At 38.5% G+C, this 27,066-nt stretch overlaps 2 protein-coding genes across 2 annotated transcripts in view; both read right to left on the minus strand.

Moving 5' to 3' along the window:
* The window catches only part of slc9a3.1 (solute carrier family 9 member A3, tandem duplicate 1), a 23,933-nt gene extending 17,455 nt beyond the window's left edge, over positions 1–6,478 (minus strand). Inside the window, exon 1 of the mRNA XM_085262063.1 lies at positions 6,187–6,478. Coding sequence (XP_085118189.1) covers positions 6,187–6,478 — 292 coding nt within the window. The remainder of the gene's footprint in view (positions 1–6,186) is intronic.
* Positions 6,479–7,043: 565 nt separating this feature from the next.
* LOC146548845 (sodium/hydrogen exchanger 3-like) lies at positions 7,044–24,778 on the minus strand. Its single transcript, XM_085262060.1, has 16 exons — positions 24,309–24,778; positions 17,996–18,298; positions 16,771–16,931; positions 14,701–14,779; positions 14,257–14,434; positions 13,925–14,145; positions 13,198–13,400; positions 12,988–13,077; positions 12,835–12,905; positions 12,625–12,754; positions 12,388–12,533; positions 11,271–11,394; positions 10,818–10,991; positions 9,171–9,225; positions 8,999–9,085; positions 7,044–8,275 (listed from the first exon to the last, which is right to left on the minus strand). The coding sequence occupies exons 1-16, from the start codon at positions 24,568–24,570 to the stop codon at positions 7,998–8,000; spliced, it is 2,562 nt and encodes an 853-aa protein (XP_085118186.1). The 5' UTR covers positions 24,571–24,778; the 3' UTR covers positions 7,044–7,997.
* Between the last annotated feature and the right edge of the window lie 2,288 nt (positions 24,779–27,066).

Raw genomic sequence — 27,066 nt, forward strand, 5'->3', positions numbered from 1 at the left:
AGGAGCAGACGGCAGAGTTTCACTCCACAGAGGGAGCTCGTGACGTAGGCCGGGTCCTCAGGTGGAAGGATAGGGACAATAGCCTCATTGGTTAGATGACTTGTTGGCACAGGTGTGAGTGGGGGTGAGTGTGAAAGCCTTGCATAAGAAACTAAAAAAAAAAAGTTTCTCTGTCATAAATCTGTACTGTATTTTTATACAATAAAAATGACCACTCGGTTACCTGCTATCTACTAGTGTGTGTGTGTGTGTGCTTTAAGAACATTTAGCTGCACAGTCGAGCGTGAACTCCCCTCCCATTATTAAGAAATGATAATGTCACTGAGTAGTGACTTGACTTTTCAGTCATTCTGACCGCAGGTCTCCACCACAGCAAGCACTCAGACGATGGTCAGATGAAGGTTGTTTTCAGTGTGGGAGGAACAGTAGCTACACTTCAAGACTGTTGTGTGGTATTTTTCATCTCAGGCTCTGTGCTCAACAAAATTTGTCATTTGTGGTCCCAACGCTTAAGGATTAAATGTTGTTAAACAACACAATAAACTAAATTAATAAATTTCAGATAAATAAGTTTCAGTGTTAGCAAAATTATGCATTATATTATAGAATATTAGAGATTTAAGATTTTTATTATAAATTAGACTGACAGTAAGTGTCTGAAATGTTGTCCTTGAATTGGAGCTGTTTCAGTAACCCTGCCAGGGTCACTCTATATCATTTACACCTATATAAACTGTAAACATTTCTCCATGCCCAGGATGGTTTTCTCCAGACACTGTGGTTAAACTGCATGCTGAGGTCCATGAGCTTTTTCAAGAACCCTATTTTACATAAAATTAATTGTTTCAGCAGGTGAGGGATTTGGGTTGATCACTTGGTATCTGAGACATAACCGAGTTAGGAGTCAAGTATAAGTTACTATAATGATGAGGATGAAGAGTTGATCATTAAAGTATAACATACAGATAAACCTTCTATATATCAGTCTGTGCAGTTAGGAAGCAGGATCCATTTCACCTGCTTTGGTGCACATAACAGTGATAACCCGTGCACCGACAACAGGAAGACAACCTCCAAAAATTAGAAAGAAAGTACTTAGACATAAAAGGTGCTTGTACAAATTTGTGTGTGACTGAGACTCAAATTTAAAATCTCTTTATTGATTTTCTATTATTTCCTGATTGTTTTTTCTCTAGTTTTGCTTTTTGCAAGTATCTCTGTCACTCATGGTGAGATTAGTGACATTCTAGCTGCACTGATTGGAGGTTGTCTTCTCGTTGCCACTGCAGTGCAACATTGTCACTTTCGTTTGCACCAAAGAAGGTGAAATCCATTAACGCTGGTCTTTTGCTTGCTAGCTGAATAGATTGTGTTATACTCCGATGGCTATAAAGAAGCTTTTTCTTGAAAAAGCACAAATAGTTGACCCTGCATTTATTGTCCATTGTACTTCAGTTAGTACCAAGCATGCTGGAAGAAAGACAGCACTGTTAATCTGTAAAGAGGAAATAGGTTCTTGAGAAACTGCCTTCCCTGTGTCCTTGTGTTTTGTTGTCTGTTGTGTTTTCATGTCTGTTCTTTCCCGGACTCGTCTGTGTCGTGTCTATCTGGGTCTGGTCTGTGTGTGTGTGTGTGTGTGTTCCTGTTACTTCCCGTTTTAATTTGGTTGTCTCCTGTCTGTGTGCGCCATGTTCTGCTTTTGCCTCTCTTACTTTGAAGGTACCTCGTCTCATGTGTTATATTAGGCTTTTCATCATCTGTCTCGTTGTGCGCAATTAGCCCCAGTTGTGTTCGTCGCGTTTCCTGTGCACTCGTCATTCCTTGTGTATTTAACCCCTTTGTTTTCTTCCATCCAGTGTCATGTCCTGTCTGTCTGCCTTTTTAGCTTCACGAGTGTTTCCAGTTTAGTTAGTTTTCTGTTTTTCTGATTTCCAGCAGTAAAGCTGAGTTTTGAGTTTACCTTTTGCATCCTGGAGTCTTCATACTGGGTCCTCCATTCCTGCCTGCCGCACACAACCCCTGTTCATATTTTTACATTGTCCACAGTTCCATGGCCCATTTCCCTTAAACTTAAACCCAGTAATCACTGAGAGCAAATGATCAAATTCATCAGTTAGAAAACACTCATTAAAATAAAAGTTCATCCAGTGACACCGCCCATCCCTATCAGTTCTAGACAGCAGCAGCTCAAGTTGCCGGAGTAATTGTGCAAAACTTTGGGTCGATTCTCTGAATCCTCTGAAATGCTTTTGTCTAAAACTCATCCGTAACTCATCTCAGTTAGGTTAGATGATACTCCTGTACAAATTTTTCTGAAATGAATGCCAACCAACAGATCAAGATCATAACTTGATCTAGTAAAGGTTTTCCATGAATGTGTGTCCCTCTTTTCTATAGGAAATTTGCTCTCAGTAAGATTTTGTGGTCCTGCAATTAAAAATTAGGTCACCGAAGCAGTTTAGAACAAAAGCCCAAACCTAGTTTTGTCTAAGAACCCTCAGTCAAAATAAAAGCAATGCCAAGTGTGAGTACATTCTTAAATAGTATGAGCAAATAATCAATCCATTCATTTGAATGTAGGTAGTTTCCTGTTTTTGTGTTTATTTGTTTTGTTTGTTTTGTTTTGTTTAAAAGCCTGACGCTAAAGTGTACATCATTGTCCAACAGTACAAGTAATGGTGGTCTTTTATTTTGAAAATTTGACACTAGATTTTTCCTGTCAGTCAGATTTGCATAGGAAGGTTTCTAATTGAGTGAAGTGATCCAGTAGTATGTGCTTGGAAGCTATAACAAGAGCTGCCTGATTACTGTATGTCCAAACTGGGAAACTGAAACAGGAGAGAAAACAGTGTTTTTTTTTATGTGTGGTACTTGATTACAAGCAGAGCTCTTATGTAAGATTTAACCATTTTTCTTAGAGAGAAACAAGATTTAACTACCAAAAGAGCTCAGATGTATCCATTAATCAGATAGAGATACTGATGTAATCTGCTTATAAAATGAACTAATTCACATGGGTCAAATCTCAGCCACTGATCCCACTTTTCTCCTCCTGTTTGGCGTAAACTGCAGCTAAAGTTGCCCTTGTAGTGACATTCTAAGTACCTGTGAATTAAATTTCTCTGAAATGCTTTGTTCAAAAATCGTCATCTAGGGTAGCTGTAACTCAAATTCCACCTAGAACAAAGAGTATAAAGTCTGCTGGCTTTGAGAGTAATACTGAAACAGAGAGGAAATTTGTATTAAGTTTTGGTGATTAAATAATGCAGGCGCGGGGTAGACAATTAAAAAAAAGAAAAAAGAAAAATTACAATAGTATTTTAGAATCTCTACAGTTACAAACTCTGTGTTAACAATTTTTGGTATCAAAATAAAGCTAACACTTGTGGGGCTTAATCATCCAGTTATTATTTCTGATGTCATTAGCCGTTTCTGGGTCCAAACTCCACTTCAGGTCCCTAAATAGTAAATGGTAAATGCCTGTATTGTATAGCGCTTTACTTAGTCCCTAAGGACCCCAAAGCGCTTTACATATATAGTCATCCACACATTCACACACTGGTGATGGCAAGCTACATTGTAGCCACAGCCGCCCCGGGGCGCACTGAGAGAGGCGAGGCTGCCGGACACTGGCACCACCGGGTCCTCTGACCACCATCTAAAATGAAGATAACACTGTATATATTGTTTTTTACCTTTATGCTTTGTGTGAACAACTACAGTGTGTTTCTTATGAAATCCATGAAGTGCTATAGAGAAAATTACATTTTATTTATGTAATTAACACATTTTGAACATCCAGGCATCCATGAAAACAGGATTTATCAAATTTAACGGAGTTCAAAGTTAGCAAGGAGTTAGCTCGCTAGTTTCCACCTAAACATAATATACCATGTTCTGAATGAGGGATTTTTGAAAATGTACAGCTCTACTATCACTTCAGACATTAATGAACCTAGAACACTAAACAGTAGTGACATTTGTAAGGTTGCTAAAGTTGGGCTAGCTGGTTTTTAATGATGTTCTACGTGGTGGCTAGCTACACAGCTATGGTAGCTAGCCACATGCAGTGTTGCCAACTTAGCAACTTTGTCACTATATTTAGCGAGTTTTCAGACCCCCTTAGCGACCTTTTTTTGTAAAAAGCGACTAGCGACTAATCTGGCAACTTTCTCTGGTGTTATTGGAGACTTATTTATGACAACTTTTTGACGTAAAAGTGTGTATCGTTCTTACTCTCAACAAGCAGCGGGTGCTGCGGTGGGCACCTCGCCCGCAGTGTTGCCAACTCCTCAGTAAGGAAAATCGCTATTGGTTGTCCTACAAGTCGCTAGAAGTCACTAAATGACGTCATCGCCTAATTTGCATAATTGGTCATGCTAATAACATCGTGGAAGAGACATAAAATGAGTAAAAAACGTCCTAAATGCATTTAGAGTTTATTTAGAACTACAAATTAAATTTCTTTTAGCAATTATTGTTTTTTTTTTAATGTCACAATTCCAACCCTGCTCCTTTACCCGGGCTTGGACCGGCAAAAGTGACCCAAAATAGGCACTCTGGTGGAGTAAACTGTAAACGCACCAAACTTAAGTCAGGAGAACAACTGAGATAGATAATCTATCAACAATACGAGGTTAGTCATTAATATACTGCTGCATGGGCTGGACCTTAGTTACATTGTTAGGTTTTTAAAACTGAGCTTTAAAAAGAACAGTGGTAATAAAAACTGAGAGAGGCCAACAGTGATCACTGCCTTTTTTAAGAGTGTATTTTGTTGCCTTTTATAGCATATAACGACTCAAATGTGCTGCAGTAGACCAAAAACTGAAGAAAGCATTGATCAACATATAGACATCAACTGTAGAAAGAATTGTGCCGCTGAAGTGAAACAGAGCAAATTTACAGAGGTTTTATTAGAGACATAGCTAAGTATTTTACAATTTGGCACCATCTGTAAAAGTCAAAATTTCTTAGGTATTGAATAGAAGAAATTAACTTTCTTGTCAGAGGTCATTTTTGCAAAAAAAATGGTGCATAATGCATCTTTGCAAGAAAATAAGGCAGAAAATAGCGGTATATGATGGGAAGATGCTCTTGAAGCCCACATGGGAGATGCAGCTATGCAGGAAAAGTGGCTGGATTGCAGTGCTGGTTCATTGAATGTTGGTTGGAACATGACAGATCTTGCAGTTTTGGAATCTGTGAGATCTGTGTTTCCAGCAGAGACATTGTTTGTTTGTGTCGATGCCATCAGGAGAACATGGGGATCCGCAAATTGTGTCTCTTTAATTCCTTGTTGTTTTAGTTGTTTTTAGTGATCATGGAAATTGTTTTGTGCACTTTTAGCTGAGATTCTGACATTTCTTTGGATACTGTACATGTCTATATTTGAATAACAGACCTGGCGGTACAGCCCGTGTTCCCTATTTGCACCAGGGGTAATGGGGTTCAACGGGTTAATCTCCGGCTCTCTTCTATAATGTGTCTATTGGCCTGTCTTCCTCCCCATTTTTTCCCTTTCCATTGTCCACAAGTGCTTCCTCAAAGGAGATAATCAGATTTTTGTGATTTTCTCTATATTATCGTACGGTCTTTACCTTATAATCTAAAATGCTCCGAGGCGACTGTTGTGATTTGGCGCTATAAAAGTAAATTGAGTTAAATTGAATGTTGGGTTGGTGTAGAGCAGCGATAGTGTTCATGGTCAGTCTAAGAGGTTTACACTGTCTAGGAGTGGGAAATCAGTTACGGTAGTTCATGTTACATCTGCTTATATAAGTGGAAGACAATGGATGGATGGAATCTACAAAGAGTAGCAGCACAGCTCTGCTGCTCACAGACTGCAGGCAAAGAAATCTGGAAATTATTGGGACCTACTTCTATGTTCTACAATTATTTTCTTTTCTGCACTGCTATAACATCCCACCTACTGAATCCCACTTTAACCCCTAAGGTGTGGAGACAAAATCACCAATTAACAATGTAGATAGCAGCAAATAGTTAAATTTTTTTTAAATTCTCATTATTTTTCTATCTGTGTTCTACACAATAGATATTCAAATTGAGTGTAAAATTCTAGCTAAAATAGGTTTTAATAGCTTTGTGCAAAAATAGCTTTTCCAGGGTTTCTGGTTGATGAGGGGAGAGCGGAGCCTTGCAGAAACAGGACTTTGCAGGACTCACCAAGTTTGCAGAGCCAGGAAACCAGGATCCACAGGGCCACCAGGTACGGGGTGGTGACATGATGCCACTTCCAGGACACAATAGGCAGTGTAGTGATGGGCTCCACTGCATGGCCACCTTCTCCAGTTGTTCCATGGTTTGAGCTCAGTGCATTGTCTATTTCTGGATTAAGGGCTTTTACTTGACCACTGCTTGATAAGGTTTGATCTGGATCTTCATCCGCAAGGCTCAAGCCTCTACACACCATCAGCAGCACGCAGAGAAAAAGTGTAAATCCCCAAGAAGCTGCCATTTTTGGATAAAATCCTTTATAAACCATCAGCAAACTATTGTGTAGATTGTTGACATAAATGTTCCACATACATCCACCTCTTCTTCTGACCAGAGCATAGTATCCACTCTCTGCTCTCCTGTATATCAAGGATACAGCTTTTCACAGCTCGTGAAACACAGCCCATTATGATGCTGGTCTGGCTCAACCCACTTTTGTACCCAGACCAGCAAGTTTGGTCACTTTACTCAGAGGTATAATTTAAGCCTGTGAATGGCTTTATTAGCAGCTTCTCACCAATATTAAACTTCTCAGATGGAGTTGATTAAAAATATTTTTTTACATCCTTTTAACCTCTTAAGCCCCAAGCCTAACTGATCTCCTGCCTTTAGCCCCCGTATCAGGGGGCATTGGGGCTTAAGAGGTTAAAGTTCTTTTTCATGCGATTTTCGATAATACACTTAATCAGTTCATCTCTCCATTTTCTTCCATTTATCCAATTCAGGGTTGTGAAGGGTGCTGGGGAGGGTACACCCTAAGAAAGTCGCCAGAGCTAACACAGAAAGACAGAGAAACAGTCACACCTATTCTATTTATTAGAAAATTAAAACAATACAAGAAATTAAAATGGGCACATCAAACTCATTTACACCTGCAGATTTTGATTCTCAGACAAGAGTAGCTTTGCATTATTCATGGTTCATAATAATCCTCATTTATACCCTCATTTATCTTCTACTGGCCCTTAATGAATACCTCTTAGTTCATCATCTGCCTTTAAACCAACTTTTTCCTAATTGTTTGACCCACTGAAACGGAAGGTGGGTGGAGCATCTGAGATGACCATATTTGGGATGTCCTCTCTTCCTTCCGTTGCAAGAGTCAAAAGTCAAAAAAACAGAGAGCTTTCAGAGCAGGCTGGAGCCTCACTAAATAATACTAAGAATCTGCATTATATATGCTGCAAATGTTTAAATGCATCCCACTAAAATGTGTTTGCATCATTGACCTATGTAGCATTTTATTTGTTAGTAATATTTCATCTTTCACACAAAATAGTGCCCCAAGTGGTGAAAGTTGTTGTGGTATTCTGCAATACGAATGTATGGATTATAGATTCAGAAAGTATTTTAAATCACTGTTTTTATAATTGATATCTACACGTCATTTGAAAGGTTTTTACATAATATTAAGATGTTTTGAAAAAAAAAACCCTTAAATAATAATTTTCAATAGCATGTTTACTACAAACCACAGACTATATGACAATGTTCAACATATATCTAATGTTGAACATAAAGGATTTGTTTCAGTGCAGTTTTTCTTTTGCCAAGTGAAGGGTGAACCTAAAAACAGCAGGGGTTGTTTAAAGAGGTTATGTAAATGTTTTGTGTAGAAACACAGGAGCTAACCATAGTCATGGAAAAATAAACATTTTCTTGTCAGTATGAGAGTAGATGGTTAATTAGTCTGAGGTTTGTTTTGTGTCTTTGTTCCAGGTTCAAGTGAGACAGAACAGGGTGTCTGCATTGGGATACAGTTACATTTGGCCACTGGGAGGAGGAGGGGGAGGAGGAGATGTTGGTGGAGGGGGCAACTGATCATTGTTCATCTGCTTTGTGTCAGTAGAGCGAGTGCTGGCACGAAGAAGCCCCAGGCGGCGCATTTCCATAGGTGAATTGGGAAGATTCGCCTGGGCTCGCAATGACGGAGCCACCATGCTGCTGTCGGGTTCACTCTCTGCCAGCCAAGGAGGGATCTCCTGCAACAAATCCGCGGGGTACAGATCTGGCACGAAGGCTGGGTTCTCAATCCCACCTTAATGAAAGAAAAAACTGAATCAGTACCTCAGGGTTCAATATTAGGGCCACTGTTGTTCTCTGCATTACATTTTCATACAAGTGAAACCATTATTGGCTGCTCATCCCTTGCGCTTGTGGTCTATCCACTTTAATTCAGCTTAAACGTTTAAACTCAAATACACTCGCTGTTCTGGAGTTGTTGTTTTTTTTTATTTGACATTTATACATAAACTCAACTGTGAAAGTGTTTTATAGGTGTTTGCTTGCAGAGTCAGAACAGTATTAGGAAATTCGAAATAAATTCTATGATAATGACCTGCTTTCATATTTGCACTGTAGCCCTAAACTGTTCCCAACAGGTAAGAATGGAAATATTCAACACAGACGGATCGAACATTTGCTGATTTTAAACCTGTCAGCCCACTAGTACAAAGTCCTCGTGTTGTATGACAGTCTGGTGCCTTTACCCTGCAGCTCACCCTTACATAACCCTTACATACTTTTTGTTGTGTGGTGTGGTTTGTGGCTCATCTGCAGCTCTGTAGAGACCTTTCTACCACACTTTTACATTTCACCTTTTTTGGGGGTTTTTATTGCACACAAACTGTCTATTTAGTTCCCTCTGTTGTATGTTTCCCTAATCTCTGTGTTTATAATAACAGCATCTGCTACTCTCTTAATCATTCTCAAAAATATATGTTTGGTTTCATACAGGATGTAGAAAGTGCATTGATCTCACCTCCTGGTCTGTACGTGGCTCTCATGGAGAAAGAAGGGTATGACGAGTCATAGCCAGAGGCGCTATCTCCTTCTGAGAACTCAAAGTCTAAAAATGAAAATGAGAAAATTAGTTTGCTAAGACTTTAAATCTGAAAAAAACAAAAACACAAAAACCCCACAAGCAGACAAACCTTCATCACCAGAATGGCAGAGTTTAGTCTTGCTCACTGACTTTCCATTTGGGGTCTGTAGAACGAAGGAGATTTATTTAATCACATATGATGTTTAAAAAAAACTGAAGGTAAAGTAAAAGAGACAAGATCAACGCCCTCAGCCATGTCCAACCCATAGCGATGTTTCCTAGTTTGTCTAGCAGAGGGCACTCTGCAATCACTTATCAACAACAATCAATTATTATTTATTCTTGTTTGCCACATTTCTGCATATCTCAAGTCCTAGTTCCTTGTTTGAGTTTCTGATTATTTTGAAAAGTGTCTGACTTGGGTTTATTTTGTATCGTTTATTATTGCTGATTATTGTTTTCTTAGTCTTTCCTTTGTGCCCCATTGTGTTTAGCTCCTATCTTTCCTTTGGCATCTTGTTGTCACCTGTGCTTTGTATTGAATCTAATTCCCTTGTCTCGGTCTCCTTGATTTGTATTAATGTCTCAGTGTCCCATTGTCCTTTGGCAATTCGCGCACAAATCTGTGCACTTCCAAGTATTGTTTAATGCTTCCTTTTGTTTTCACTCCATGTCTAAATATCCCTTATGGCCATTGTTGTGTTGGCTGTCTTTATTGTCTTATTGTATTACTTTTTCTCTTTTATATTTTTATTTCTGCACATTTTAATTGTTTTAGTTGCATTTTAGTTTTTAAAGACTTTGTGCAGCATGAGCTCTGGGAAATGCGTTATATAAATAAACTTGACCTAGATAAATGACGCACATGAACAAGAGGAGCCTATAGAGAATTTATAGAGCTGATCTTGGAAAGATCCAAGTTTGTTTGGCATAACAGTACATTCAGATCATGGTTCTGACTGATAAAGCTTCCAGGCAGGATTTAAAAATTAATAAAATTAAATGTTTCTTGACATCAAAGACAAAAGAAGAAATATAACACAACGTGCCTTTAAAAAATCATAAAAACAAAGAAACTGAGGCAACATGAAAAAACTGTTCCATGGTCAGATGAATTAAAATGTGAAATTCTTTTTGCAAGACATGGACACCACATTCTCAAGACTAACGGGGAGAGGGACTCTCTGGATTGTTACCAGCACTCAGTTCAAAAGGCTGCATCTTGGATGGTATGGAGATGCATATGGAAGTGGTTGCTTGCATATTTGGAAAGGCACCATCAGTGCTAAAAGGTATGTATAAAGGTCAACATACAGTATGCTCCCATCCAGATTACATGTTTTTCAGGGAAGGCTTTGCTAATTTGCAGATTGCTATCACAGCAGCATGACTTCATAGAAGAGTCTGGGTGCTGAACCAGCCTGCCTGCAGTCCAGAACTTTTACCAACTAAAAACATTTGGAGCATCATGAAACAGAAAACCATAAAAAGATGACGTAGGTCTATTGAGCCACGCAATATTTAAAAAGAAAAGGACAACATTTCTCTCTCAAAAGTCCAGCAGCTGGTTTTCAGTTTCCAGACCACTGTCTTGTACCAAGGATTTTCAGTACTACACTGAAGTCAAATGGAAAAAAAAAACTAAAAATGAAGCTTTGGGGAAGGACCGTATTTCCTCTTCACTGGACTTCAGAAGAGACATAATCAACTCTGCAAACAGTGGTAGGGTGTGCTTATTCCCTCTTTTTGTCTTTACCTTCTCCTGCTGTTCTTTCTTTGAGTACTTGACAATTGTCTTTGGAGGTGAAACACCCATCTTTGCAGACTTGAATGACTCCAACCGGTTCCTCATGGTTCTCTGGAAGATCTCCTGGACTTCTTTCTCATCTCTGTTGATTTTGAAATCACTGCGACTGAACCCGTGGCGATACTATAAACAACAGAATGAGAAGTCAGTTTGTTACTGCTTTATAAAACAGAAACCAACAATAGTTCAGGAAGGACACAAAGTCAAGCTCAGCCACAGTTCAAGCAAATAAGCTGAGGATTTGCATATATACATAAAATATACATTTGTCTATAGCCAGCCATAAATAACAGTTTGTTGTTTTTAGTTCACATACACCTCAGTAATTTAATGGTTAAATGGACATGTATTACTAGGATGCTTTAGTAAGTCCCTCATGCAATGACTGAATTTGCTCATTACCTGTTTTCTGCTCTTGTAGAGATGCTGATCAAGAAGGTGGTGAACATCAACTGCCTCAGCTCCCCTCATAGCCTTCATGGTCTGCTCGTGCATTTCCAGGCTCACTGATGGAATATGGTCTCTACTGCAGAGGAAGCCAATCATGTCACTGACTTAAAGCAATACAACAATATCAAAAGAGTCTGGTTTCATTTTTAAAATATGGTGGTGAACGGAAGCTGTTTGAAGGCACTGAATAGTTGCAGTAAGTTGTGTCTATTAAGTAGGTATAAAAAGTATTGAATGCATCAAATCAGTACACAAATTTTCTAATTAAATATATTTCTAAAGGTGCTATTAATATCAAATTCTCACAACATATCTGGAACAACCCATCCAATCCACACATACAAAGACATCAAACTATGCATGTCCAGAAATTAACTTATGTATAAAATGAAAAATGACACAAAGAAAAAGCATTGAACACATGAAGAAAGGGAGATGCAAAAAGCCATGAAAAGTCATGACACCAGCAATTAGAACGCAATCCAGCCACTCAGTGCAAATTAACTTCAGCTTGTTCAGTCCCAATTGATGGGTTATAAACTGGTGTCTCATTATCAAGGTGCCACACGGCAAGCATCTCATGATCAGTGAAACCAGTGAGCTCTCGCAACACCGTCAGAGCATAATTGTTGCAAAACACACTGATAGCATTGATTAGAGAAGATATTTTGAAATTAGTGAAGGTTGCAGTGAGCACTGCTGGGGCCACAATCCAGAAGTGGAAGGAACATCATTTCAGCATAAACTACCCATGACCAGATGCGCCTGGCAATGCATGTGACTAGTTTCTTGAAACCACGAAGACTTTTGTACAAAGCATTAAAAAGAAATCCAGTAAGCACTTTATCCCTGTGTCATTTCTCATTATTATACATAACTGAATTTATGGACATCTATAGTTTGATTTCTTTGCATGTGTGGATTGGATGGGTTGTTACTGACATCTGGTGAGAGTTTTATTTCAACAACACCTTTAGAAATATATTCACTTAAAATCGGTGACGTGTTTAATACTTATTTTACCCTCTGTATATATTTTCACACTGTCATAAAAATCCAGATTGCTCACCCCATAGTGAACATTGCACCATGATCATTTATCATGTAAGGTGGGATGTCAGGCATGACCTCTGTGTATTCACTTTCCAACTTTTTCTTGAAATCAAGAATGGCGCTGTCATTACGGACAAACTCCAGAGAGCCTCTACGCTCGCCCTGCAACAGAAGACACCAGCAGTAATCTTCTCAGTTTCATTTAATTTGTACTTGAGCAAAACATACTTGAATTTGCACAAATGATTCTCACTTCAGTCACATATTCCATGGCATCCTTGAGGTTCAGCTGATGGAAGACATCAAACACGTCATCTTGTTTCTTCCTTGCAGATGGCTTCATCAAAAATGGCGTCATCCACTTCTCCTCAAAATGCCTCCACCTTTACAAAAAGAAATATCACTGTTGCTTACTTTAAAATTAAAAGGCATTTTGGAATTATGTATTAAGTCTTGTACATACTTGCCCCTGAAGTAGTTATCTCCTATTTGTCCTGATATGTCTTCGATGGCAACCAGAGTGTGATTAAACATCTAAAGAAAGGAGAAGGACTTTGTAGAAACTGGGCGGGAAACGTTTTTGTCGGTGAAACATGACGTGTTTTATTAGATTTACCTTGTTTGTAATTTTCTCTAGGAGTGAGACCTCAGTTACTGCAGCTCTCTTTACTTTAAGCCACATGACCAGAGGTTTCATCGTTATTCCCTGTAACAATGTCAAGCACAAATGTGCCAACAAAATTAAGCTCTAACACAGACTGTGTAATTAACAAGCAAACTAATGTACACATATTTTAGCGAATTATCAACTCCAAAAATTCACTACCTGCAAGATGACAGTGAAGTACACCACAATGAGAGTAGTGCAGATCATCAGGTTTTTCTCCTTTATCTTTTTCTCATCCAGCAACACAGCCAGGCCATACGCAACAGCCCCTCGTAGGCCACCGTAGCTCATGATCACCATATCTATTAATTCAACTGGGACCAGCCTGTACCTGTTAAGGATCCACTGCAGGAAAAACACACCTGGAATAGACATACAAACACACACAGTTATTTAAAGACTTCACACATCGGTGGTGCTTTTTGCTGGATTGTTGAATTACGCTTTTAGTAAAGCTCAGCACTCAAGTCTAGTGTTTTCTTTGCCTCATACTAATCTCATTGTTGTCCCTCTTGTGTACAGACCTTTCCTGGATTTTCCCTGCCGCACAGTGTTTTTAGAGACAGCCTGAGCAGAGTAAATGAGAAGACATTGTTTGGCTGCCCCTTCCCCTGGATTCCTGGAGCCCCTATTTTCCCTTATCACTACCTGTATGTATCACTCTGGTGTTTTCATTGTAAATAAGCTCACTAAACTTGAATACTGTGAAACCTGCCTCTGAGTCCAGTCGCTCAGTGTTCTTGACACACGTATTCTTGTAAATGTGTGTCATTTGATCTTTGTGCTGCAGCAGCAGAAGATTTCTTTGCATAACACACCAAGTTTTTACCCCACAATGTGTGTGATGCTTTGACTCAACAGTGATAGCCAAACAACAAAATCTCACCAATGAATCTATACACAAAGACGAAGAAGACTGTGAGGAGGATGAAGCCCGTGTTCCAAACCCAGATAACCTTATCGATGGCCGAGATACCGAGGAAAACAAAGATGATGGTTTCTGATCCGTTGGCGAAAACCTTCATGGCATATTTGACTGTTTGGACGGAACTCTCATCCATGTTTGCTCTGACGTACTTCTGACATAACACACCGCAGAATGTAGTCCTACAGAAGGAACCGCAAAGTAAACTCCAAATATGTTTACCTCATTTTTACATATATAAAATGGATACAGACATAATAAAACAAATTATATTTCAGTTGTGAAATACTCACGAAAGGATAGCAGACAGAGAAAGCATCTCAGCAGTCAGGTAGGAAAGGTATCCCATGACAAAGATGAAGCCTGGCTCGATGATCTGGATGTTTTTTGTGCATCTGGTCAGAAGTGAAATTAGTATGCCGAATGCTATGCCCACAAGGGAACCACCAAATGCAACCACAAAGAAGGAAACTGTGGAGAGAGAGGAAACATATAAAAATCTATTTTTTAGTGCTATTGTTTACTCCCCTCTAAAACATACTAGCCTTACAGGGCAGTGATAGCATAAAAAGTGTTTAATTTATTTTGTGTCCACACCCGACAAATCAAAATGGTCAACACATTTGTGTGTTGCAGCAGGGACACTCTACACTGTCTATTTTGCCAGACTTGACTGTGAGCAATTACACTGCATGAACAAATACATTTTCTTTTACCAGATAAATGTTATAGCTTACCTATTCCTTTAATAATTTCTGCTGCATTAATTCGGCCTCCTCCCAGCGATACAAATGCATCAAACACATTAAAAAGCACCTAAGAGAAAAAAAAGAAAACTTATTGAGTGATCAGTATATATATAAAAGAAACAAACAAAAACTGTCAGCGTTTGGACAGTCAGACTGGAATGTTTTCAGACTTTTCTTTTCTAGTATGTAGCACTCAACAGGAGATAAACTTCCATCATATTCTCACTGCTGGACCTAACATCAAAACGGGAGGTGAGAGACTCCTGTGCCATGGTTCTGATTGAGACATGGCTGAACCCTGTTCCTGATTATGTAGTTAGTCTGCATGGGGTTAATCACAATGTGGCTACACAGGAGCCAAACATTTTGTGGTAAATTCTGTGGAGGTGGGTTTTGTATTTACACAAGCAACAGATGAAGTACAAACACAGCAGCGGTCTTAAGTCAGTGTTCTCCTGAAACAGAGCTGCTCACTGTTAATGGCAGACTGTGTGACCTGCCCAGAGAATTTACCACTATGAATATTATGGCTGTAAACATCCCCTCCAGTGCAAACACAAAATAGACCCTGAGTGATCTTTAAGACCTTCACTGAGTTTCAAGCCACTTTGCCAGAGGGCGTTTGTATTGTAGTAGGAGAATTCAATCAGGCAAACAGGCCTCGTTCCCAAGCCCACTGCTGTTGACAATGCTGACACATGACTGCAGTGCTGCACTTGCTTCTAATCACATCATTAAGTATGCAGATGACACAGCAGTGGTGAAGATAGTTGGCAGCATCATGTTTCTGGGAGTATAGATAACTGATAGCCTGGGCTGGTCACTTAATACAGCATCAGTAGTTAAACGGGCTCGGAAGCACCTGCATCGCTGTGCCGGATGAGGAGAGCACACCTTCCCCTCCCCATTCGCTCCACTTACTAATGAGGCACCTTGAAAACTTGCTGAGTAGCTCTATCTCCATCTTATTCTGCAGCTCCAGTGTCTCAGAAAAGAAATTGCTGCAGAGCTCATCAGAGCCTGCAACATCATCAAAGATTACCATACTACTTGGTACACCAACTTTCTCTGCTCCACATCCCTGCCAACCTGAGGAGGGGCATCAAACAGGCCAAGGAGGCTTTCAGGTGAATGATAGAGGGCTTCCTCACTTCCTCAGGTGTGGAGGGGCATCCAAACGCTCACCAACTACAAAGGCCAGAGCCCCCCAATCCACAACAGCAGCATCCAACTTGCAGAGGATCTCACACCTTTGCCCAATATGATCACTACTACAGCTCATTCAGCACCATAAGTCCAGACATCCTAATCACCAAAGGTCCAGTTTCTTCAGGACATAGGTAGAGACTTCAAGAGGCATAGACGGGTCCTCTCCCCTCTTATAGGAGGAGAACAGATGGAATCTGTCTCAATCTTTAATTTGTTGGGCACCCACATCTCCAATGGTCTTATGTTAATGTTGGATCCATAACACCAACACCCTCGTAAAGAAGGCTCGGCAGGTCCCATTTTAGGTCCCATTTTAGAAACTGCAATGTTTTAAAGTTTACCTGCACACAAAATATGTAACATAATAATAATAATAATAATAATAATAATAATAAAACAATTAAACCCTTTAAATGTATTAAATGTAATGTGATTTTTTTAAAGAAAAAATTTCTTAAATGCAAGAGTATAAAAATGATGTCAAGTACAGTCAAAGGTCAAAGTCAAATGAATTGCAATGTATACGCAATTTTTATTCTGTCTTGTTATGTCAAGCTTTCTGACATTATTAGGAGGCAGGTTTTTGGATGTTAGACATTAATATTAATACTGAGTCAGTGTCCAGCCTAACAAAGTTAACCAGGTGCTCTGTTAAAGGACTCTGGCTTGCTTTTTCACAGTAAAGGTTTTAATAGTCATTAAAGGAACAGGCGCTGCTGTTTTAGATTCTAGAAACCTGAGCTCCCCGTCTCGGTAAGGTCTCGGCCTCATTGCTCTTTGCGGTGTGTAAGCAGACTCCACGTTTTGGTTTGGTGAAAAGCTTGCGTTTACAGAGTTTATCATACTAACCACTGTCACACCGTCGTTGAGCAGCGACTCTCCAAACACTATGATGAAGAGGACTTCGTTAACGTGGACCTGATCAAACACAGCTAAGACAGCCACGGGGTCCACAGCAGCCATCAGACTTCCGAAAAGAAGATACTGCAGCAGACCGATGTCCAGGTCACCTGTACAGATACAGAGGGCCGGAAATACAATAAACCTAGCTCATATTTTCTGTAGCTGAGAATTACAAAGTAAGCATTCTAATTCATTAATAGAATAAATCGTGTCAAATCTCTCTCCAGTCTCGTCCAGTGCAGTGGACAAGGCCTAAGCATAAAATAAACTTATTAAGTCTGCATTTGGAGAAAGTTTGGGAATTAAACCAAATTAGCAGCTACTGATGCTGTTGTTTAATGTATTCAAACAAAGAATAAAAGTAAAGTATTAAAGGATTTCTGTAATACTAAAGAAAGCTCTTTTCAGGCAGCTTGCTTAAGTCATGTGACTGTACAACTTTCATTTGTTCCTCATGTCTTTGTTCCAGAACAATCACAGCCTTCAGGGGTAAAATATAAAGCCAGGTTTGAAGTGCTTATGTTTGTGTCATTTGTGTCACAACAATGTGTGTGTGTTATGATGGTCTGTCTCGCTTCCATTGTTAATTGCCTTTTTTCCCACTATTTGTCTGCTACACGTTGAGAAACATGAATTTGTATTTTAGTTTTTTGTTATATAAATAAAGTTTTTTTTTTCTCTGTTTTGTGCAGCCAGCAAGATTTACTGTGCATGTTTTATGCACAGTTCAATTATTAAGATGCAGAGTTTGTGCAAAACGTTTTGTGAGTTAAATGTGAATATTTAAAAAGAAAATAGCTCTAATTAGCCTCCAGTTTATGCACACAGCTTAATAACCAAGCTTTCTATCAGTAGCTGATAATGTAGAAATCCACCCTTTTTTCCAAATTTGGCCCCTTCTGGATTATAATAACCAACATGCTGCCGACCAAATCTTTATCAGTCAAGCCTCAAAATGTGGATTGTTAGTTCCAACGAAGTAACTAACTGATATTTTTAAATGTCTCCTTCTTTTACTTAGATTTTTAATAATCCTTTAGTATGCTAAGCAACACTACAAATATCACAAATCGTAGCTATCAGTCTAAACATCTCAGAATGGATCGCTTCCTCTGTGTGAGTCGCAGCAGCAGGTGTGCTGAAATGGAATAAATCAAAGATCCTCTCTTACCCATGGCTCCTCCCATGTGACACCCCCATAGCGACAACCCCAAACTGGCAGCATTCCAGCAGGTCCCAATGACGGCATGGATCAAAATAGCACCCAGGTTTGTGAAGAAGAGCTTGTTTGGCATGTGGTAGCCTGAATCCAGAATGATTTGAGGCAACAGGAAATAGAAGAAGACTGTTGGGCTCAGTGAGAAGGTCTGCACCTTGTCTGCACCCCAAATCATGCCACCCAAAATGAAACCAGAGCAGATGAGGAGGGCACTCTCAGGTATGTAGTTGGTGACATTATGGTTGGCCTCAATGACTGAGAGGAGAAAAAAGATCAAGACAAAGACAAGAACCATCAATCAATTGTAACAACCTTTGATTTTAAGCCGCTCTTCTTCCTGTCAGGTAGGAGCTGGCAAATGTTCAAAGCTCAGTTCACTTCAGTTCACTTAAATATAAAACTCTAGTTGACCATTTGCAACTTCTGCAAATGATCAACTTTTGCTCATCTAAAAAAAAGCATCTGGGGATATGAGCAACACGTGAGGTGGTTGGATCGTGTGTGAAACCTGTCTGCATAACCAAAGATAACCACATGTCTAATGAGCTCATAAAGTGTCACTAAAATTTATTTAACAATAAAAACTACTGAACCACAGTGTACACCTGTTCTTACCCCACAGGGTTGCACTTATGTTGTGCACATTTGTATTTAAAATTAGTTGAAGATTAAATTCCAAAAACTATAGTCCCCAATACAGCTTACATTTGTGCAAGCACAGAATCAAAATGAATATTTTTGCTAATATCTACTTCAGTGAGGATGAAAAATGAGAATTTTTGCTTTCAGGTTTTTGAGTTAATGTACAAATTTGTGTGTCATTCCACACATATAGAAAGCAGCTAAAACAATCATAAAGCTTCCAATTTTATATATATGTAAGACTCATATCACAGTAAAAGTGAATATATTCTCCCATTACTAAAACATATTCACTCAAGGACCTCCAACAAGTTAAAGATTCTCTCCACACCATGCAAAGGTTAATCACTTTTTTAAATTTAACTCAAAGGAACCTCTTGTAAAAAAAATAAAAATACTGGAAATCTATAAACAAACAAAAAATAATGAGGTAACCAAAACACTTACATTTTTAAACTCTCACTTTTGATCACTAACTTGACTCCTTATAAAACCACATCTGTGCAGTCTCTCGTGAAGTAGATCAGCTGAGATTTTGAGGAGTTAGCTTTACGTTTAAAAAGGTTTAACTCAAGAAAAGGATGACCAAACAGACCAGCAACAAGAGCCAGACATGCAATTATCTAGTGACCAGCTCTAAATTAAAAACCAGTAGACTATAGGCCGACTGACCATACGCAAGATTGCAGTGTGTGACTGTCTGGTTTAGTTGTTGCTTTGACAATTTATTGCTTTGTTTGTATTTTCTGGGCACGTCCATGGGGATTTGTGACACAGTCAGTGATGGAACAGAGGTCATTGGATACCTGTTAAATTTGTGGGTTTAGGAGCATTTTCACCAGCTTTCCTTTAAAAAAGAAATACATTCAAACATATACTGTAAATGAGATGGAGCCAAAATCCATCTGTGTATACCGTATAATGTGTGGAAAAGTTGCAACAGGTGTGTGGTGTCACGGTCACTGAGTTTTGTTGTGTAGACTTCTTATCGAGTCTGTAATTAATAACCTAATTTGGTTTTATCTTATTTTTTCCTCTATTCTAGGTTTGTTTATTTTCTCTTGATTTCTGTCTCTTCCATAGTAGTCCAGGGGTTTTGAATTCCATTGAGTTTTTTTAACTCCATCAGGTTTCCTGTCACCCTCTGTGTTACGATTCTTAGTCCCCAGTTCTTATTACTTTGGAATTTACATTGTTATTTATATTTACTTTATTGTGTTTTGGTTCAGTTTAGCCGTGCCTTTTTGTATCTTCTTGTCAAATTCCTGCCTCTGTGTAACGTATTTTCCTGTTGAGTCATTTGAGGTTTCATTTTGTTACAGTAGTTTCTGGTCTCCTGTGTGCTGTGTTTAGTTTTACCTCCTTGATTAGTTTCTGTCATTCCTGACCTTCCTGCATATATAACCATGTCCTTGTCTTTGTTATTTGTTATTGTGTGTATTTACCCTGCCTTGTGTGTTTCTCCTTTATTGCTCCATGTCAGAGTTTTCATTTGACTGTCAGGCAACTTTGTATTTTAATTGTTATGCCCTGAACTAGCAGGACATAACCCCTTTGGACTTTGTCACTTTCTGCCTTTCAGCTATAGCAAAACTGCTTCCTGCTCAAACCTGGACAGTTTCATTCTGACTACTGGAAACATAAATAACAATGCTGTTGGTATTGGGAGAATTCAGATTCAGACTATAATTAGGGTCTGTGGACAGATACAAGGTTTTAATGTACTAACTCAAGGGTCTTGAATGTGAGAGCTTCATGCATCCCATGGATTGTGAAAAAAATGTATGTATAAATATGGAATTAAACCTTTTTTTTTTTTCATTTAATTGCATTTGTCATAGTTCTAAGTGATTTTTTTGGTTTGTTTTTTTCTTTTTACATTTTACAAATTTAAATGTGTCCCCAGTGACCCCAGTAACCTATATTTCACAACAGCAAAACAAAACTGGAAATTCTGTTTTAGATATGAGTTCTTTGGGGGAGTCTGAGGTCACCATTTCTACGGCAGAGAATCAAGGGTCCTTCTGTGGGAGACTAGCTGCAGTGGCATTGACGAGCTGGCCAAAGGTTTTCGTTAACCCACCCTGATCAGCAGAGCTTCAGGCAGAGGAGGCTGCTGCAGTGATGAGGCTTTGTCCAGCTGTCCACATATCCATCAGTATTCAGTAGTGTGGACTTGGACGGCCGATGTTGGAACGGCGATGATGAGATCAACATTTCCTCCTAGATGAAGTAGTTGGTTGGGCTAGAGAAAGCTCCTCGCCCTCAGCCAACATATTCATCAGGCTGGAAGCTGTGCCAGCTGTCAGAGAGCCAGAAGGGCTGGATGGATATGTGGACAGCTGGACAAACTATTTTTAAGATCATCTCGTCCATGTCTGCTTCTAATCACCAGTACTGCAACCTCTCCTCAACCATCCACGCTGCTCTGCCTTAGTCTGCAGCTTCACATCCTCAGCTCTGTACCTCAGGATCAAAAAAACAGTCTGATTTGGCTGCTATGCTCTGAATTTCACTTTTTATTTGATTGAAATAATTCTCTACACTCTGGACGCACTGCACAGACAGTGTTGTGCTGAAAAGTGATTTCTTGTATTTGCCAAAAAGTGATTTTCCATATTTAAATTACTTTTAATGGCTTGTTGGCCTATGATATGTGAAACATATGTCAAATGTATCCCTCATGTCCATCCATCCATCCATCCATTCGCTTCTTCTTATCCTTTTCAGGATTGTGGGGGGCGCTGGAGGCTATGCCAGCTGTCAAAGGGTGAGAGGCAGGGTACACCACACTCACTTCCACATTCACACCTATGGGCAATTTAGATTGATCAATGAATCTACCCCCACTAACTATCCCTCATCCTCGAGCTACAAACAACATTCTTGTCACAAGGTAGAAGCCACAATTTTTTGGCAAAGTGATTTTTAAATATCCTTCTTTTATCCAGTTAAATTGACAATGACATTACTTTTTTTAAAAGAGAGAGAGACCTGGCCAAGAGGGCAGCAGAAATTGCAAGAAGTATAACAATAGTTCTGTAAAGATATTTCAACTGGCTATAAAGGACTGGATTAGTTATATTGTAGGTAAAATAACCCAGTGGGTAAAATACTTGCAAAATAAGTCATTTCTTTAGTTTATAAGTAACCCCTTTGTAAATCCTATTCGCTAAAGTCTATTTTCTCTATTTATTTAGTCTATTTATAAGTAAAGGTATTACAAAAAAAAAAATTACACACGTTGGAAATCACTTTTTGGAAGACAAAAAAGAGTGGTGTATACCAAAAAGTGCCTACCCATTTATAAACTGCTATAAATAACTTGTTGGCCTATAATATGTCAAAACAAATGTCCCCGTATCCTGGGACACGAAAACTTATGATGTCATGTCATCTGGAGCCCCAAACAACATTCCAGTCACAAGGAAAAAGTTATAATCAGTTTTTTTTTAAAAGTGAGTTTAACATCACCTTTATTTATCCAGTTAAAAAGTCTCATTGACGTTGAACATTTCTTTTTAAAGGGTAATCTGGCCAAGAGGCTTACAGGAACTGCAAAAAATATAACAATAGTACTATAAAGATATTTTAAGTGGCAAATATAATTGGATTGGTTGTAATGTAGGTGCAATAACACGGGGTCATAAAGATGAAAAAAGGGCATGTTATATATAACCCCTTTGTAAAGCCTGTTCATCAAACTCTATGTAAACAATATAGATAAGGACATTACACACGAAAACTCTGCAAGTCACTTTTTTTTGCAGGCGCTCACTTTTTGGCAGATATTCCGCGAGTTCTGTCTGATCGAGTATCCTGCCAAAAAGGGATCGTCTGCCAAAAAAAAAAAAGTGATTTCCTATGTTTTTATGTGTTTTTAACGGCCAATATTTTTACTTATATTTGTAAATAGACTCTCCGCAGACTTGGCTCGTGTTAGAGCGGCCATTAAGTAAAAGTCAGCTTAAACAATAAGTGTTGCTAAGCAACGCGGCATGCCGGGTTGCCGATATTTCACATTGATTTCTATGAGGTTCAAATATCGTCCAATCGTCCATATCGTCCGTCACACATCCAAAAATTATACATAACAAAATTTCAAGAAGTGTCTCAATCTTGAGTAAAGTAAAACACATTCTGGACCACAAATCACTCCACATTCTCTATTGTTCCCTGATTGCACCGTATTTGAATTACTGTGCAGAGGTTTGGGGCAATACTTACAAATGTTCGCTATCATCAATCTTTATATTACAAAAAAGGGCCATAAGGATAATCCATGAAACTGGTTACAGAGATCATACAAATCCACTATTCTTAAAATCAAAAATTCTAAAATTCACAGATCTGGTTCATTTTCTCACAGCACAAATTATATATAAAGCAATAAATAACCTGCTTCCTGACAATATTCTAAAAATGTTTTCTAAAAGGGAACAGGGATACAATTTGAGGGGGGAATTAAATTTAAAACATCCTCGTATCCGTACAACATTAAAAAGTTTTTGCATCTCTGTGTGTGGAGTGAAGCTGTGGAACAGCAGTTTAAAAAGCGGTTTAAGGATATGGTTTTTACAGGGTACAGGGAAAAGGTAGAGATTTGATAGGGTGTTCCTGTCTAATATTTTCATGTGTGTGCGCATGCACGGGTTTGTTGGTATGGGTATATATGTATGTGTATATGTATGTATGTATGTATGTATATATATATATGTGTATATGTATATGTATGTATGTGTATGTATATATATATGTATATATATATGTATATGTATATATATGTGTATATGTGTGTATGTATGTATATATATATATATATATATATATATTAAATATATATAAAATTGTAGGTTGTGTATCCTTCAGGTGTTAATGGGGTTATTGAAAATGTGTATATGTGCGTATGTGTGTATATACGTAGGTATGGATAGATAGAAACATATATGTGTATATATTAAAAAAAAAAAAAAATTACACATAACATATAATGTAATTACAAGGAGGTATTTCTGTAGTCTATTGATACTAGATAGTGGAAAAGGGGTGGGATTAAATAAGCTTATGCTTCTTCCTGCTCCTTTTTGAACATGGACGTTATTTGGAGTTGTGGTTGCTCGTTTTCCTTTTGTTTGCTTTGTTCATTTGTCTCTTTTAATTCTATTTTTTTTTTTATACTTTTTCAACATGTTCAAAATAAAGATTCAATCAATCAATCAATCAAAAAAATTCACTATATGATGAGTAAGCTCAGGAAAAGCCGTGAAATATAAGATGATGGGGTTTTAATTAAACAGAATTGCATGATTTTTTAAAATTCTAGTTGTGGGGTTAATCTTAGATTGCAAAGTGCCCTGAGAGGACATATGTTTGGCTCTATTTAAATATCACTAAAGTGTATAAGCACACACGTTTTTATACATTTAAGAGCTCTTACCTGAGAAATAATAAAAAATAATAATAATAATTGCACCAGTGACAAAAATACATGTTGTGCATAACCCTAAACTAGAAACAAATTATTACTACTTCAAAAAAAAAAATTTTTTTTAATATCTTGGGTGCAGAGGATTATTTTTAATAGATTTCAGAAAAGGAGAGCACTTCCATGAATTGGACTTACGGAGTTTGCAGAGCCAGCAAACCAAAACCCACAGGGCCACCAGGTACTGTACGCTGATGTGATCCCACTTCCAGGTCACAATAGGCAGTGTAGTGATGGGCGGCCCTCCATGACCACCTTCTCCAGTTGTGTTAGAGCTTGAGGCCGTCCCAGTTTCTGTTTGTGTATTTCGGGTTTTTGCTTCTTCACTAGCCAGGCTCAAGCCTCCACACGCCATCAGCAGCATGCAGAGAAAAAGTGTAAATCGCCAAAGAGTTGCCATTATTGGATAAAATATCTTAAAACTTTAATCAAACTGCTATTTAGACTGTTGATGAAAATGCTCGAGTCAGCCTCAGACTGCAGCTCAAAGTCTCATTTCCTTTTTCTGCGCCTTCTTCTTCTCACTCAGATCTCTGTCACTCTCTTCACATATGTATCCATATCCTCATCTGACCAGAGCATGGTATCCACTTTCTGCTCTCCTCTCTGTCAAGGATACAGCTTTTACAGCAGGTGAAGCTCAGCCCATTATGATGCTGGTCTTTCTCCACCCACTTTTGTACCCAGACCAGCAAGTTTAGTCACGTTACTCAGTGAATTCTATGAATGTCTGTATTAGCAAGTTTTCATAAAATTTCTACTTCTCAGATGGAGTTGATGGAAATATTTTGGAAGAAACTCCTTATACATACTTATGAAGCTCTTTTTTGAAGCAGGTGTATGTGTACTTTGATTTTATTATGTCATAAGTTGAGATGATTCATGTTTTAGTGCCATTTAGCATATGGTCATCCAATCACCCTGTGGGCTAAAGCGGCACCCGGAAGACCTGCCTTAATCATATCTTTTAAGGTTTCTTGTAAGCACTTTAAACTGCCTTCTAGAAAATGCAGCATAAAACTTCTGTATTGCCGACAATAGCTGAAGATTTAATTTATATATCTATCTTAAATCTTACATAAGACTTTGGTTGGTCCCTGTTACTTATTCTAAGAAAATATAACAGAGAATAGTGGGGAATATGGATTAAGCTTCACTACTGAACAATTAAACCCTTCTTTTTGAGCAATGTCCTGTGACGGAGTTGAAAACCATTTCTCTACTACATACAAACTCACAATTGAAAATATTCAGCTGTGTGTTGAAGAGCTTATGTACGAAACACATTCACTCTTCCTGTGATGTGTTTCAATAAAGCCTGTGGAAAAAGGAGAAAAGTGATGAAACTTCATGCAAAATAAAATTCAACAGTAGTTGGCACGCAGAGGAAGCAAACACAGATATTCTTTTGATAAGATAGATATTTGTGCAGGTTTGCAGAGACTGATAGTCTGAACCGTGAAGGGAGACTGGGAGGACAGTTAATGGTTTACAGTGGCACAAACCACTGAGCCTCCATAAAAATGTTATTTCCTTTTTGAGCCAGCACAATTTGTAATTATAAAGCAATAGTTTCATAAAGTGTTAATAGGTAATAAAGTTACTGAACTATTTTAAACCGCTTGCACTTGGGGGGGAGGGGGAGGTCACGCTGTCAAGAGAACATGAGGAACAGTCAGATTTGGCATGGTTTAGTCCAAGTTCATTAAAAAAAACACAAAAATTAAAAAAAATGCTGGTTAAAATAGAAGCAGGATTTAAAACAGCAGACAGATGATTTTATTACTGTATACTTGTTGAATAAACTAAATACACATCCTAAAGCTGACTAAATCTAAACCTACCAGCCATTCAGAATTAGCTTGCTTTGACTGTTTTTATTACACGTATCAGAAAAGAAAACACCTGTAAATATATTGCATGTCGTTACCATAATGCCATCTTTTTGATTTTATGTGTTTTTGTATCAGGTGTGTGTGTGTGTGTGTGTGTGTGTGTGTGTGTGTGTGTGTGTGTGTGTGTGTGTGTGTGTGTGTGTGTGTGTCTGTGACACAAGTGATAAAAGGGCCGAGAGGTGATTTGACTCATCGACTCATCACCTGTGCTCCCATCACCCCCTCTTCTCCTATACTTAACAAAAGTTGTGTTGAGCCTTCATTGCCACTATACAGGCGTGTTTAGGTGACAGAGGTTTATAAATGAACCGTGGTTTAGATGCGGCGATTCTTTTTCCGACTTCTTAATAAAGGCTTGCCTTTCAACCAATAAATCACCCATATCAGCTCCTATTTTCATTGGAGTTAACGTTTGAATACCTTTGATACCAGGATCAGGAATCAATTAGGAATTTTCTAGAAACGTTTTCAGCACAAAGGTAAAAAAAAAAAAAAAAAGAAAGAAAAAACTAAAAGTGGTTAACGCCTTTCTTTGTTTCTTTGTAACTGTAGTTTCCCAAAGAGGGACATGGACAAGCCCTTCCGGTGATATAAAATAAACAAGTGATGTTAAAGGTTTTACAATGTCTTTTAACTTGACAAGGCTGAAGCCCATAACTTCATGTTAGTGATAATGATTGACTATAACCAGTAGTTTCTCTTTGGCACCGTAAAAAGGATTTGTTTAACAACCAATCCTCAGAACAATTGCAAAGTCAAAGGAACGGGAAGACCTGAGGAGAATTCTTGTGAAGGGTCAACACTAGGATGGACTCCACCTTGGGAGTTGAGATAAAATTTTCAACAGGTTTGGTTACAAGCAAGCAGGGGCGGTCCTAGCCTGTTTGGTGCCCTAGGCGAACACTCCCTCTGCCCCCCGCCCCCCCAACACACACACACAACAACACAACCTCAGGTCCCGGCACGTCTTATGCAGTGGAGGCGTGATGAACTGATGGAGC

Source organism: Mchenga conophoros, linkage group LG22 (genome assembly GCF_057382185.1).
Source record: "Mchenga conophoros isolate Kocher_MC1m ecotype Shallow Benthic linkage group LG22, M_conophoros_male_GT1.1, whole genome shotgun sequence".
Taxonomy (NCBI): Eukaryota; Metazoa; Chordata; class Actinopteri; order Cichliformes; family Cichlidae; genus Mchenga; species Mchenga conophoros.

What these genes read in the sequence shown, in the direction of transcription:
- LOC146548845 (XM_085262060.1), bottom strand. Translation starts at nt 24,570, where the DNA reads ATGGCAACTCTTTGGCGATTTACACTTTTTCTCTGCATGCTGCTGATG. An exon ending in ACTTCACTGTCATCTTGCAG is followed by an intron (nt 13,078 to 13,197) that starts GTAGTGAATTTT and finishes ACATTGTTACAG; the next exon opens with GGAATAACGATGAAACCTCT. An exon ending in AGCCACGTACAGACCAGGAG is followed by an intron (nt 8,276 to 8,998) that starts GTGAGATCAATG and finishes TCTTTCATTAAG; the next exon opens with GTGGGATTGAGAACCCAGCC.